An 11,467-nucleotide genomic window follows, 5' to 3' on the forward strand; every position below is an offset into this window, starting at 1 on the left:
AACTTTGACATTGTCAATAAATTTTACTGTGGCAGGGTGACCAAATGCAGATAAACTTGCTGTGAGACAAAGGCAGCATTTGTGTGGGACACCTCTGAATTTAATCTAATTTACAAATAAAAATAAACTGTGCACTGCAAGTGTGGCAAGATTAGTATTCTTCTGTGCCTGGGATTAAATATTCATACACTGTCACACATTTGAACAATTATGACACATACATAAACAATGCCTCTTCACGCTATACTTTTATGCTGTGTGAAGCTAAAAATGTACTCAGTTTCCATCATGTTTACTGAAATCTGCAGTGCTAAATTTTTGGTGTTTGTTTCAGGTAAGGAATAACAAACTTCTTGTCGTAGCTCATGGTCATAGCACCCTAAGCATTCTCATCTGATCTGGGAAACTAAGCAGGATTGGGCCCGGTTAGTTGGGAGACCACATGTAAAAATGAGGAACTCTATGTTTGAGGTGGCTGTGGCTCAGGAGGGTGAGTGGCTTGTCCATCAAATGGTTGGTGATTCAATCCTTGGATACTCGAGGCTGCATGAGAAATTTTCTTTGGGAAGTATACTAAACCCAGAGCTGCCCCCAATCCAGTGGGGTGTATACAAACGTTAGAAAAATGCTTGTGTGAATGTGATTGTTTTATCCTATTGTAAAGTGTCCTTGGGTGACTTGAAAGGCGCTCATAAATAAAATTTATTATTATTATTATTATTATTATTGGGTGAATATGACTTGGAGTAAAAAAAAAAAAAAAGGGGGGGGGGGGGGGGGAATGCCAAATAAGGACCAATTCATTTATAAGAAAAAAAAATAAATGTAGTGTTTTTTTGGAGAAACAAAAACAAAAAAAAAGAAGCTAAGGCAACAACGTGGTTCCTGATTTCATCTCATCTTACTTGTCAGTTCTTTTTAAATCTTAATCCAAAAACATCCCTCAGAAGTCCCTCATGATGACCCCCCCTCCCCCGCCCCAAATCCCAATTTGCACACAAGAAGATCGCAAAAGTCCTGCCTCAGATAAAGGAAGGGACCTAAAGGTCAGACGAGGTTATTGGGGAATAACCCTTTATCCAGTGTCAGGAAAGGGCCGTCTGGATTAGCGATGCAAATGTCCTATTTCTGATCAGTGGCTTGGCCTTCACTCTGTCACAATCCACCTTTTATGTGGCTGTTAAAATATAGCAGGCAAGTAAACAAAAATGTACTCCTACTAAGATCAGTAAAATAAATAAATAGAAAATTTTAAGGGAAAACCTGCTAAACACTCAAAATAAACATCGCCGCTCCCTGCAGCACGTCATCGCACATTATTCTGAGAATGCATCTATCAAGAACCCCCACCCAAACATCATTCATTTGCAGAATTTTGCTTTAACTCTCCTATAAATAAACAAATATTAATTAAAATAAATAAATCAATTTTAAAAATCAATCACTAATCGGGAGTATTTGACCTGTATGAAACTACACACTCGCTCGGTGCTGTTAAATTTCGTTGAGTAACAGTTTCCATGACAGATACACTGATTCAATCACACCTTTGTTAAACTGAACCAAAGTTTTCTGTTGTCCCATCAAACTGACAAACGGCTATCCTCCAGCTAATCCCCGACAAATCAACTGCTTTTCGATAGCTTAAATAAACATTTTCTCTGCGCAGAAATTCAAGGGATCACTGTTACACTTTTCCTAAAGGATTAAACAGATCTGCCTTTGCTTTTAAAGGAAGGCAGGGAACCTACCGTTGCTCGGCCCTGAAGGCCCAGGGTGCCCTTTTGATCATTTCAGTCTCTCCTTGGTGCATTACTTCTGATTGGCCAAGAGAGTAAGAAGGGGGAAAATCTTTAATTAAGCAGATAATCTCTTGTTGGGACGAGAGCAGCTCCATTTCAGAGCCCCCGCCTTGAATCCTGGAAGCCCTTGTGAAGTTTCATGTGCTGATAGTTCAGTGTCCTCTCCATCTTCACGCCGTCTGCAGCTTTGGACGAGTTGCCGTCTCTTCCCTCCCCTCACCTGTCAGGATGTTCATGCACTGGGAGGTTTTTTATTACATTTTCATTCTCCTGACTCACATGAGGTCCACCTGCTGCTGGTAAGTTGGTTTATTATGAAATATTAGCCACTTTCTTGGCTATAACGTCCGCTCCAAATAGCCTACTGAAAAGGATTAACTGAACACACGCGGGGAACTTTTATTCATTTATTCATTCGAAAAATAAAAGCCCAATTTATTTAATAGAATTATTCAATAAGGAACCTTTTATAAAGGGCTTATTGGGTTTGAAGGCGGTTAATAAGCACTTAGTGTTGGCTAAATATAAGCCGTTTATGAGGTCGATTTGCGGGTAGCCAGGTTTTGAAAATTCCCTGAGATTTCTTACAAACTAAAATCCATCAACCAGCGAAATTTTTTTTTCTTGACTAAGTCAATAAAATAACATTCCCACATCAGTTCCCACTTTTAAAAAATCTTTCAGTAGTGTGGTTCACTAAAGTTTGAATACCCACATGTCATAGTTTAACATGTTACAAAGTGCACTAATGAGAGATGCATTAGCAGAGGAATTTGTGGAGGACACTGAGCTTCCCAGGGTGAATAAGCTGTCTCCTTTTCCAGGTCAGTGAATAATTTCTTGATGACTGGACCCAAGGTAAGCCAACTTTCTTTTGATCTTCTCTCCTCTCTGTTTTTCCACAAAAGAGAAAGACACTTCTTATGAGATCTTAACTCAAGTTTAGGGACAAATTCTGGTACCTGTCTGCGTTGAACAATGGTGCTACATCTGTGATATTCTTGGACTTTTGTGATTTTTTTTCTTTACCCCCCCATCCGTACACTTGACCTTATTCAAAGGCTCTGTGTAGCCGAGGGTTGAATGTGTTAAGAGGCAAGAGCAGGCACTGCTGTAGTGGGTGGTCATCATTAGTGATCCAGACCCCTGTGAAAGAGGTGGTACTCCATCTCCCTGAAGGCCACTTGAGACATATTAGTTATATTATCATTCACACAGTCCGAACAAGCAGCAGAGCGGCAGGCGAAACCCGCACAGACGGCGCTTTGAGACTTTACTGCAGCTGATGAGACCTCCACATGCAAACTGAGCCGCTTCATAGTGTTTTTGTCACATAACTGACAGATATCATCTATTTAATCTGTCTGTTAAAGAGTAACCACTTTATACCAGCTTCTTCCACATTTTAAACTCCACATAGTAACTTAAATTTTGCACTGATAAGAAAGTGACATGAAAGCAGTGGATTTAACACTAACAAATGTGAAAGTCGCACATCCTTGATCCAGTCCCTCATGATCTTTTAGTCCCGCAGATAGCAGCGACTGACTTTCCCTGTACTTGATCAAGCTCGTTCAACCATGTTTCCTAAAAGTATAATATGATGCTTGTTAGGTAGGATGCATCCTGGTACTGAAATCACAGCAGATGCCATGTTGTGAAATCACACTGCTGTTGCTGTAAAATGTGCATTGTATTATAACGCAGGCATACCTGATCTACTCAAGCAGCGTGGCAGCAGGAGCTCAGAGTGGCATAGAGGAGTGCAAATACCAGTTTGCATGGGACCGCTGGAACTGCCCCGAGCGAGCTCTGCAGCTATCCACGCACAGCAGCCTGCGCAGTGGTAAGTCCTGACCCCCCCACCCCTCACAGAACAACTCAACGCCATCCCAAATATTCCCACACGCCTACGAGGCTGAGATTCCAACTCATGGCAAACATGGCAGATTTTCAAAGATGTTTAAAAAGTGGTATGCAACTGTGTTTTTTTTTTTTTAGGTTTATTTCTGATGCTTGAGTTTTTTTGTCTTCTTTGTGTCTTACAAATATTTGCTTAGTCCAAAGAGTTGGGATTGTTACAGAGGCAAGTAAGACAAGAGCCAAAACAAAAAGGCACTCATGTCCCACCGAATCACAGCCTCTACATACAGAGATCCACAAACACAAAGAGACAGATTTGTTAGGTAATATAAAATAAAATTAGTTTAATTTAGAGAATATTTATAATAACTGTCAGTGAGGGTTTTACTCTCCTGGCACGAAGGCGGGATTTTTTTTCAAAATAATTTTCATTAAAAAAACAACAGCAACAACACAAAATACATAAAGTTAAACTCTCTCTGTAGTTGATTTAACTTAGTGGAAGGAAGCAACTGGAGTATAATTGTGTGAATGTATTAGACAACATAGCTAACAAGTTTCTCCGATGATAATAGCAAATCGAGAGACGGCGTTTGTCCACGCCATCAGCTCAGCTGGCGTTATGTACACCCTAACCCGGAACTGCAGCCTTGGAGACTTTGATAACTGCGGCTGTGATGACAGCAGAAATGGACAACGAGGTCAGAGAGATACACGAACGCGTACATAACATGTGAAAGGACAGTTTTCGCTTCCTAAAGCGATTCCAGTAATTTCATTCTTTTTGTTTTATAGGTGGTCACGGGTGGCTCTGGGGTGGCTGCAGTGACAATGTTGGCTTTGGTGAGGCCATCTCCAAACAGTTTGTTGATGCTTTAGAGACTGGACAGGATGCACGGGCAGCCATGAATCTCCATAACAATGAGGCTGGGCGCAAGGTACAGTATGCCCTCTTAATTTACCCGATCAACTTGCAAATGAAAAACGAGCATCTTGCATGAGATGCAGTACAATCATGCAATATTATGGCTTTAATTAACCACTCATTATTTAAACTGGGTGGCATCCTGGCTTAAAATGTAAGAATCTTACACGGCCCTCCGACTGATTGCAGATTGTAAAGCACCTTTTGAATCATTTTTCCCTGCGCAGAATTACGCTGAGTGTGCCACCCAAGCATCCCTTTCACGTCGCTATAAGTGAGGTGCCACTCGTCTCCAATAATAACAGCGTGTTCGGTGTACCAGAAGGGCCTATTTACCAGTGCTGAATGCTCCTTATGACAAAACCTCAACTCAAGAATCTCAGGATCACTGGTGCACGCTTAATTAGAGATCCTGGGGAGCCAGACATTGCACGGCATTCTGTATTATTCTGCTTTTTTTAAAATAAGTGTTTAGTTTTATTCTTGCAATAAGGATCCCACATTTATGTTGGTCTTTGTTTGGCCCCGAGGGAGTCTGAGGGGACCACAGGCGTGCAGCTGAAGTGGTCTTTGTTTACGGTGCCTTTGCTCCCCCCTGTTGGGCCCTGGGATCCCCATGGCACCTGGAGCATCATTGTAACAGAAAAAAATGGGGATAGAAAGAGAGAGGGAAAAACCCCTCCTTTTTCATTTATCCACTCAATGGGACTCTCCATTGGGTCGTCTCACACTAGAAAACATGTTGATAATGAACATGCTAAATAAATACTTCTATTTATTCTACGAGGAACAATGCGACCCGATGTGAAACTTTGATTCAGCCTCACTTCAACAGAAAGTTCATCCCCTCTTCACGGAAAGAAAACACCGCTTTTCAATTGACAGCTGTTTTGTGTTGGTTGAAGTCAGGAAACACAATGGATGACAAGGAACTCCGCGATGGACCTCGAAGCTATCATTTCTTCCTTTTCACCGCTTTCATGCCTTTATCTGAAAAACTTTGAGAATACAATCAGTTAATTTGACCACACGTCAATCAAGAATTTGCAGGAAATGTATGCACCAACACACAATTACGGTTTTTATGTTTTGATAGTTTTTCCACTAAACTCAGAGCAAAACACAGTTTTCTTTAATGCAGTGAACTATTCCTATTTATTTTGATAACATGAACTGTGTCTGTGTGCCCAGGCTGTGAAGGGAACCATGCAGAGGACATGCAAGTGCCATGGCGTGTCAGGAAGCTGCACAACTCAGACCTGTTGGCTGCAGCTGCCAGAGTTCAGAGAGGTGGGGAACTACTTGAAGGAGAAGTACCACAGGGCGCTGAAAGTAGACCTTCTGAGAGGAGCGGGGAACAGCGCGGCCAGCAAGGGGGCCATCGCCGAGACCTTTAGTTCCATCTCCCGTAAGGAGCTGGTCCACCTCGAGGACTCTCCTGATTACTGCCTGGAAAATCGCACTCTGGGTTTGCCTGGCACTGAGGGCCGCGAGTGCCTAAAGAAAGGCAAGAACTTGAGCAAATGGGAGAAGCGAAGCTGCAAGAGACTATGTGGGGAGTGCGGCCTGGCTGTGGAGGAGCGTAAGGCTGAGATGGTGTCGAGCTGTAATTGTAAATTTCACTGGTGCTGTGCGGTAAAGTGCGAGCAGTGCAGAAAGACAGTGACCAAGTACTTTTGTGTGAAAAAAGGAGGTCAGAGGGGAAGAAGCGAGAGCGCCGGGAGCCGCAGGAAGAACCTCAGACTGAGGAAGAAGCACTGAGGATCTTAATGATTTCTTGCAGCTCCCCGGCAGATTCTTTTTTAGATAGTTTGTTTTGGATAAAAGGATGATCTCAGACCGTCGTCAGTGTCCACAGCGTTTTAAAAGTAAACACAACGGCCACAAGATAGAGGAGATGAGAAGGGTTTTAACAAATTTATAGATGGTTAGGAATAAATGTATTTAAGATATATTTTTTATATTTTTTACAACATCTTGAAAAGTCACTGGGCATTTGAAGAGTTTTTATCTGCTTTCAAAATTCTCCACAACTTCATGTATTTATTGTCATGCAGATACACAATCTTGGTGGACGTGGCTATTGTGGTATAAATAACTTATGTGTGTGTGTGTATATATATATATATATATATATATATATATATATATATATATATATATATATATATACATATATATGAACCCGTCAGTAATCTTTGTATATAAAACACCCATCAGTGTCAAGTTTTGAATTTTCTCTCCCATCATTTGGCTTGTTGTGACCTTTGCTCCACCTCTTCATGTATTTAATTGTACATAAAATGAAGCACTTTGTACTGTACATTGTTAATTTATTGCGAAGCATTTTCTAGTTTTGCTTTATTGTTAGTTTTCTTTGTGGTTTGTTTACTATTAAAATGCCATAAAAGAATAATAAATCCGTCAACCCTGTCTATCATTCAGCCTGGAGAAAGTACTCATCCTTCTTTAACACACTCTTTGTGACAGTAATACCCTGCCGTTTGGAGTAAACACAGCATTACGCTTCACATTCCTCCCACTGGGGTTCGGATACCAACAAGAATAGAAAATTTTCCAGCATACTCTTCCTTCCATCACGCCTTTCTCAATTTCGCCTCAACAAATACCTCCCATTCTCTCCCTCATCATGGTAATCCTCAAAGAGCCCCCTAACTCCTGAGCGCTTGGAAGTTTCTTCACTGTTTAATACTAGTTTAATTAACTTTGTCCAGACAGAGTAGGACCATGGGGGTGGAGGGCATGAGGCAAGTTGCCCTTAAAAATCATCCCGCCTCTAATTTTGTATGCTAATCTCCTTTTTCACGCCGCACCTCCTTAGGAGTGGGGGAAAGAAGTGTTGGGAAAACTTTGGGCTAGCTGTGCAAGGCTTCCTGTGGCTGTTTTATTTCTGGGCCCACCTATTTGGATCCTTTCACTCCTCTAGGGCCTGCCTTTGCTCGATTTAACAATGAATGCAGAGCTAATCAGCTCTCTCGGAAATGCACCACTGTCGAGGAAGGTAATCCCTTCTTCTCCACTCTCAATGGGCTGTCGCCTTCTAAAGGACTTTGGGAAAAGGCTTTGCACAGATTCACACTGTTCGCTCAAAAGAAGTTAGTTCAAGTATTGTGCCCAAACAAGTGGGTTTTATAAACACATGCTTGCCAGGATACTCACCCCACCTGCGAGTAAGAAGTGCCAGGTTCAGGCAAACTAGCACATGGCAGCCGAAGCTGAAACCCTTCAGACAAGAAGAGACATGAAAGGGGAGATTAGAGTCCCTATTGAGACGGGGGCATTCATTTCTGCACCTTCCTCCTTTTACTCAATGAAGTGTCAAGGAAACACCTTGTTGACATCTTATTTACCAAATAATGATTATAATCAAAACTCCTCTCTCCTCTGATGACCCCCGTGGGCTGGTCAGATCGCTCCGACTGGCATGCAGCAAAACCCTCGCACGAACAAAAGCCCCGCGGCTCTGCAGTCCTGCAAATTTGTTGTGTTAGGGAGTACAACAGAGGCACAAAATGTTCATTCACTGCATTCAAAGGTAATGCAGAAATATAATTAGGACAAGCGTTTTGGATTAAACCTAACAAAGCCACTTTAGACTCAGTGTGCACAATGCAGTGATTCTCATTTGTGCTTTCCTCTCCATGCTGCCATCCAGTAATTCGCCATCAGCAGTCGTTTGCTGCCCACTTACACCCGCGTGTGAAAAAGCACCCCAGAGAGTGAGGAAAGCATGCTGGCACAACAATTGGTTAACGTGTGGGAAAGCTGAACATGAAAAACACATTTTAACCTCCTAGGACCTGGCGTCCACATATGTGGACATCACATTTTGGGTTGTCTAGACCAAAATACTAAATTTTGCTCTACAAGGGCCTGATATCCACTTACAAGGACATTATACTGTTATATCAGAATTTAAAGCAAATGTCCTCATATGTGGATCTCATTTTTCTCAGAAACAAAAATAAGTAAAAATTGGTTAAAAGAAATCACATACTGTAATTCTTTGTTTTTACATTCATCAGGTCCCAATCAACCCAAATAGCAAAGAGAAACTAAAAGTGCGTGCCATGAAAGAGTTCGGGTCTTAGGAGGTTAAAGTTGAGCAGTTTGACACATCTGTGAAATTATTCTCCTGTTCACTGAATGAGATCTAAAATCAGGGGCTGGACAATAAGATCAGCTGAGAAGATTCACAAGGACAGAGAACATTAATGCTCACTCTAACTCTAAATCGTTGCTTTACTATAATTTTTTTATTACTATTAAATACCTTCAATATATTTGGACTACAATAAAGAAAAAAGCTGGCAGACAGACATAAAGTTTGATGCAAACACCAGCATTTTCCTCAAATGCGCTACCACACACCCTGATGAACTGAAGAGAGCTGACCTGACTTAACCAAATATTATCACGGATGTGTGAAACAGCGCAAAGTGTTCGTCGCTGAGCCGGGCACACAGTTTCCCACCACGCAGAGGTGACACGACCTCTGACCGAGCGGTCTTAACTTCCGTCTCTCGGGCCGGCCCTGCCATTTTCGATCTGCGGTAACACATGAGCCTGAGGTGACAGGGAAGCAGGTTACACCACCACCACACGGGAACTGTGGGATCTGTTTTAAAGCAGCTGCTTACTTTCACAGTTTAAATAATTAATCTGAACTTCTGAACCAAAACAGCGAGATGCATAATGTATAAAAGATTTTTTTTCTTTTAATCTGTACAGTAGCGTCGGTATTAAAACCTAATTTTAAGACTTTGAGCTTTTGATGTGAAGTATTTTTGTTTGCAAACAATTAAAGTTGGGAAAATGACTTATAATGCCTCAGAGAATCCTCAGCTTATAGGATTTATGGCTTAGGGGTTTTAGACCTGCAACACCTAGAGGGGAGAGGGTCAGCATGAAAGCCAACACAGATGAGTACAGATGAGTTTTACTTCCACTATGCGCTCTACTCTGCTTTATAAAACTCAATGAATGCCAAAATTTGTTGCAACTTTTGGAAGTGCTATAGATATGAACAGCTTCTATTCGTCAGTAGAGATCCACTGTAACACAGAGTGATTGCTTTGTCAGCTGTTTGGGGAAAAGACAGCAGTGGTAGATTTGCTGGTATTGGTCAGCAGGATGGAGCAACAAGTTTCTTGTGACTCACCAGGCTGTTTGATCTCCTGGCTGTGAGTAACTACGGGAAAAATAAAGCATCAGAGGGATCCGCTCAGCTCACTGATCTCCACAACAAACAACACTAAGCATGGGAACATAAATACTGAATCAGGAGAAAACACATAAAGGAAGTGCATTTGCATTATTGAACTAAAATTATGTGTAGCATTAAAAGCAGTTGTTATTTAAATAACAGAACAAGGCAGCATCGGCTAATCAGCCTGCTGAGCATGGCATAGTGTGTGAGTACCTAAATATTAGAGTAAAAAAAGACTCATGTTTCAGATCATCACTGATTAACTTTCATGAAACTTTTAATATGCAGTGCTTTGTTAAGACCAGTACTGTTGTAAGCAGTTGGTCTTTTTCCTGAAATAAGAGCCACACTATCAAAATACTACATCTTCCTTTATCTGAAGCAGAAAGTTTGACTTATATAGGTGGCTCATCTGGGGTACTGTGTGGTGTTACTGGGACACATAATCAAATTAAATTAGTATTCAAAGTATGAGTCTTGAATTCAGAATATTACAGGAAAAATATTAATTATTATTATAATCTGAAGAGTATCCCCGCCACTATGGCTGAGAAATTAAAGCACTGAAGGGGAAATGCAATATTTCCCCCTGACATCTTATGGAGTAGAAGTACTTTAACATGGAACTACTCAACAAAAGTATTTAAAAGAGTATTTTGGTACAATACATGCTTTTTGGTTTACAGTTTCAATCCTCACGTGGAGCTTTTTAACACGTTTGTTTAATGTAAAATTCCCTTCACGGAGCTTCTAACTTCATCAGTTTTGTTATTTTTTCTTACATATTTTATATAGAAGCTACTGTCAGTTGCTCCCTTATTCACACAGGGGTCACCACAGTAGATAGGGCCACATATTTGCTTTTGCAGGATCTGTGCCTCCTCCCACAGTTGAACCAGGGATCTTTGGTTTCACAAACAAATGTACATACTACTACACAATAAAGCCGCTGCCATCCTTTCTTTCTGGTCCTAATTTATTGTATTTCATGTATTTAATGTGTGTGTGATTGATCTTATTTTATATCATTTTATGATTATGGTGGCATTAAATAACACGCCAATAAATGTCATTCTGTCCCTAAAGTAAGAGTTTGTGTTTCTCTACATTATTTTCAGGATGTCTTGTCATATTAAGACAGGTTTCAGTCCACTATACCAAACCACTGTGAGGTAGGTGAGGGGGGAGTCTGTCTTTTAAAACTTGCAAATATTATTATTTAACATTACATAGTTACACATTCACTGGACATTTTGTTAGGTACCCTTTTTAACTGCTTATTAATGCAAATGTCTACTCAGTCAATCACCTGGCAACAACTCAGTGCATTTAGACATGTAGGATATGGTCTAGCTAACCTGCCTAACTCAAACTATGCATCAAAATAGGAAAGAAAGACAATTTAAGTGACTTTGAACATGACGATATTTGGAAGATAGGGCCAACCTTTGGCACAAACAACATTGAACAGTTCAGGCTTTCAGCCGTGGTGTAACGGGGTGAGGGACATTTTTTGGTACACTTTGGGCTCCTCCTTAGTAGTTCCTCTGCGCATCATTTAAAGACCAAACACCACACCACCTTATGAGCAGTGTGTACCCATCTTATGATGGCTGCTACCAGCAGGATCATGTGCTATGCCTTAAA

The 11,467-nt window shown here is 41.0% G+C and overlaps 1 protein-coding gene across 1 annotated transcript; it reads left to right on the forward strand.

Annotated features, from left to right (window-relative positions):
* The first annotated feature begins 776 nt into the window (after positions 1-776).
* Positions 777-6,699, forward strand: wnt8b (wingless-type MMTV integration site family, member 8b). The gene is made up of 6 exons (XM_086259393.1): positions 777-2,101; positions 2,627-2,660; positions 3,510-3,648; positions 4,241-4,366; positions 4,461-4,603; positions 5,782-6,699. The coding sequence occupies exons 1-6, from the start codon at positions 2,031-2,033 to the stop codon at positions 6,349-6,351; spliced, it is 1,083 nt and encodes a 360-aa protein (XP_086115519.1). The 5' UTR covers positions 777-2,030; the 3' UTR covers positions 6,352-6,699.
* Positions 6,700-11,467: the final 4,768 nt, after the last annotated feature.

This window comes from Aulonocara sp. 'chitande type north' Nkhata Bay, linkage group LG13 (genome assembly GCF_057382095.1).
Source record: "Aulonocara sp. 'chitande type north' Nkhata Bay isolate Kocher_YH1m ecotype deep benthic linkage group LG13, A_spYH_male_GT1.1, whole genome shotgun sequence".
NCBI lineage: Eukaryota > Metazoa > Chordata > Actinopteri > Cichliformes > Cichlidae > Aulonocara > Aulonocara sp. 'chitande type north' Nkhata Bay.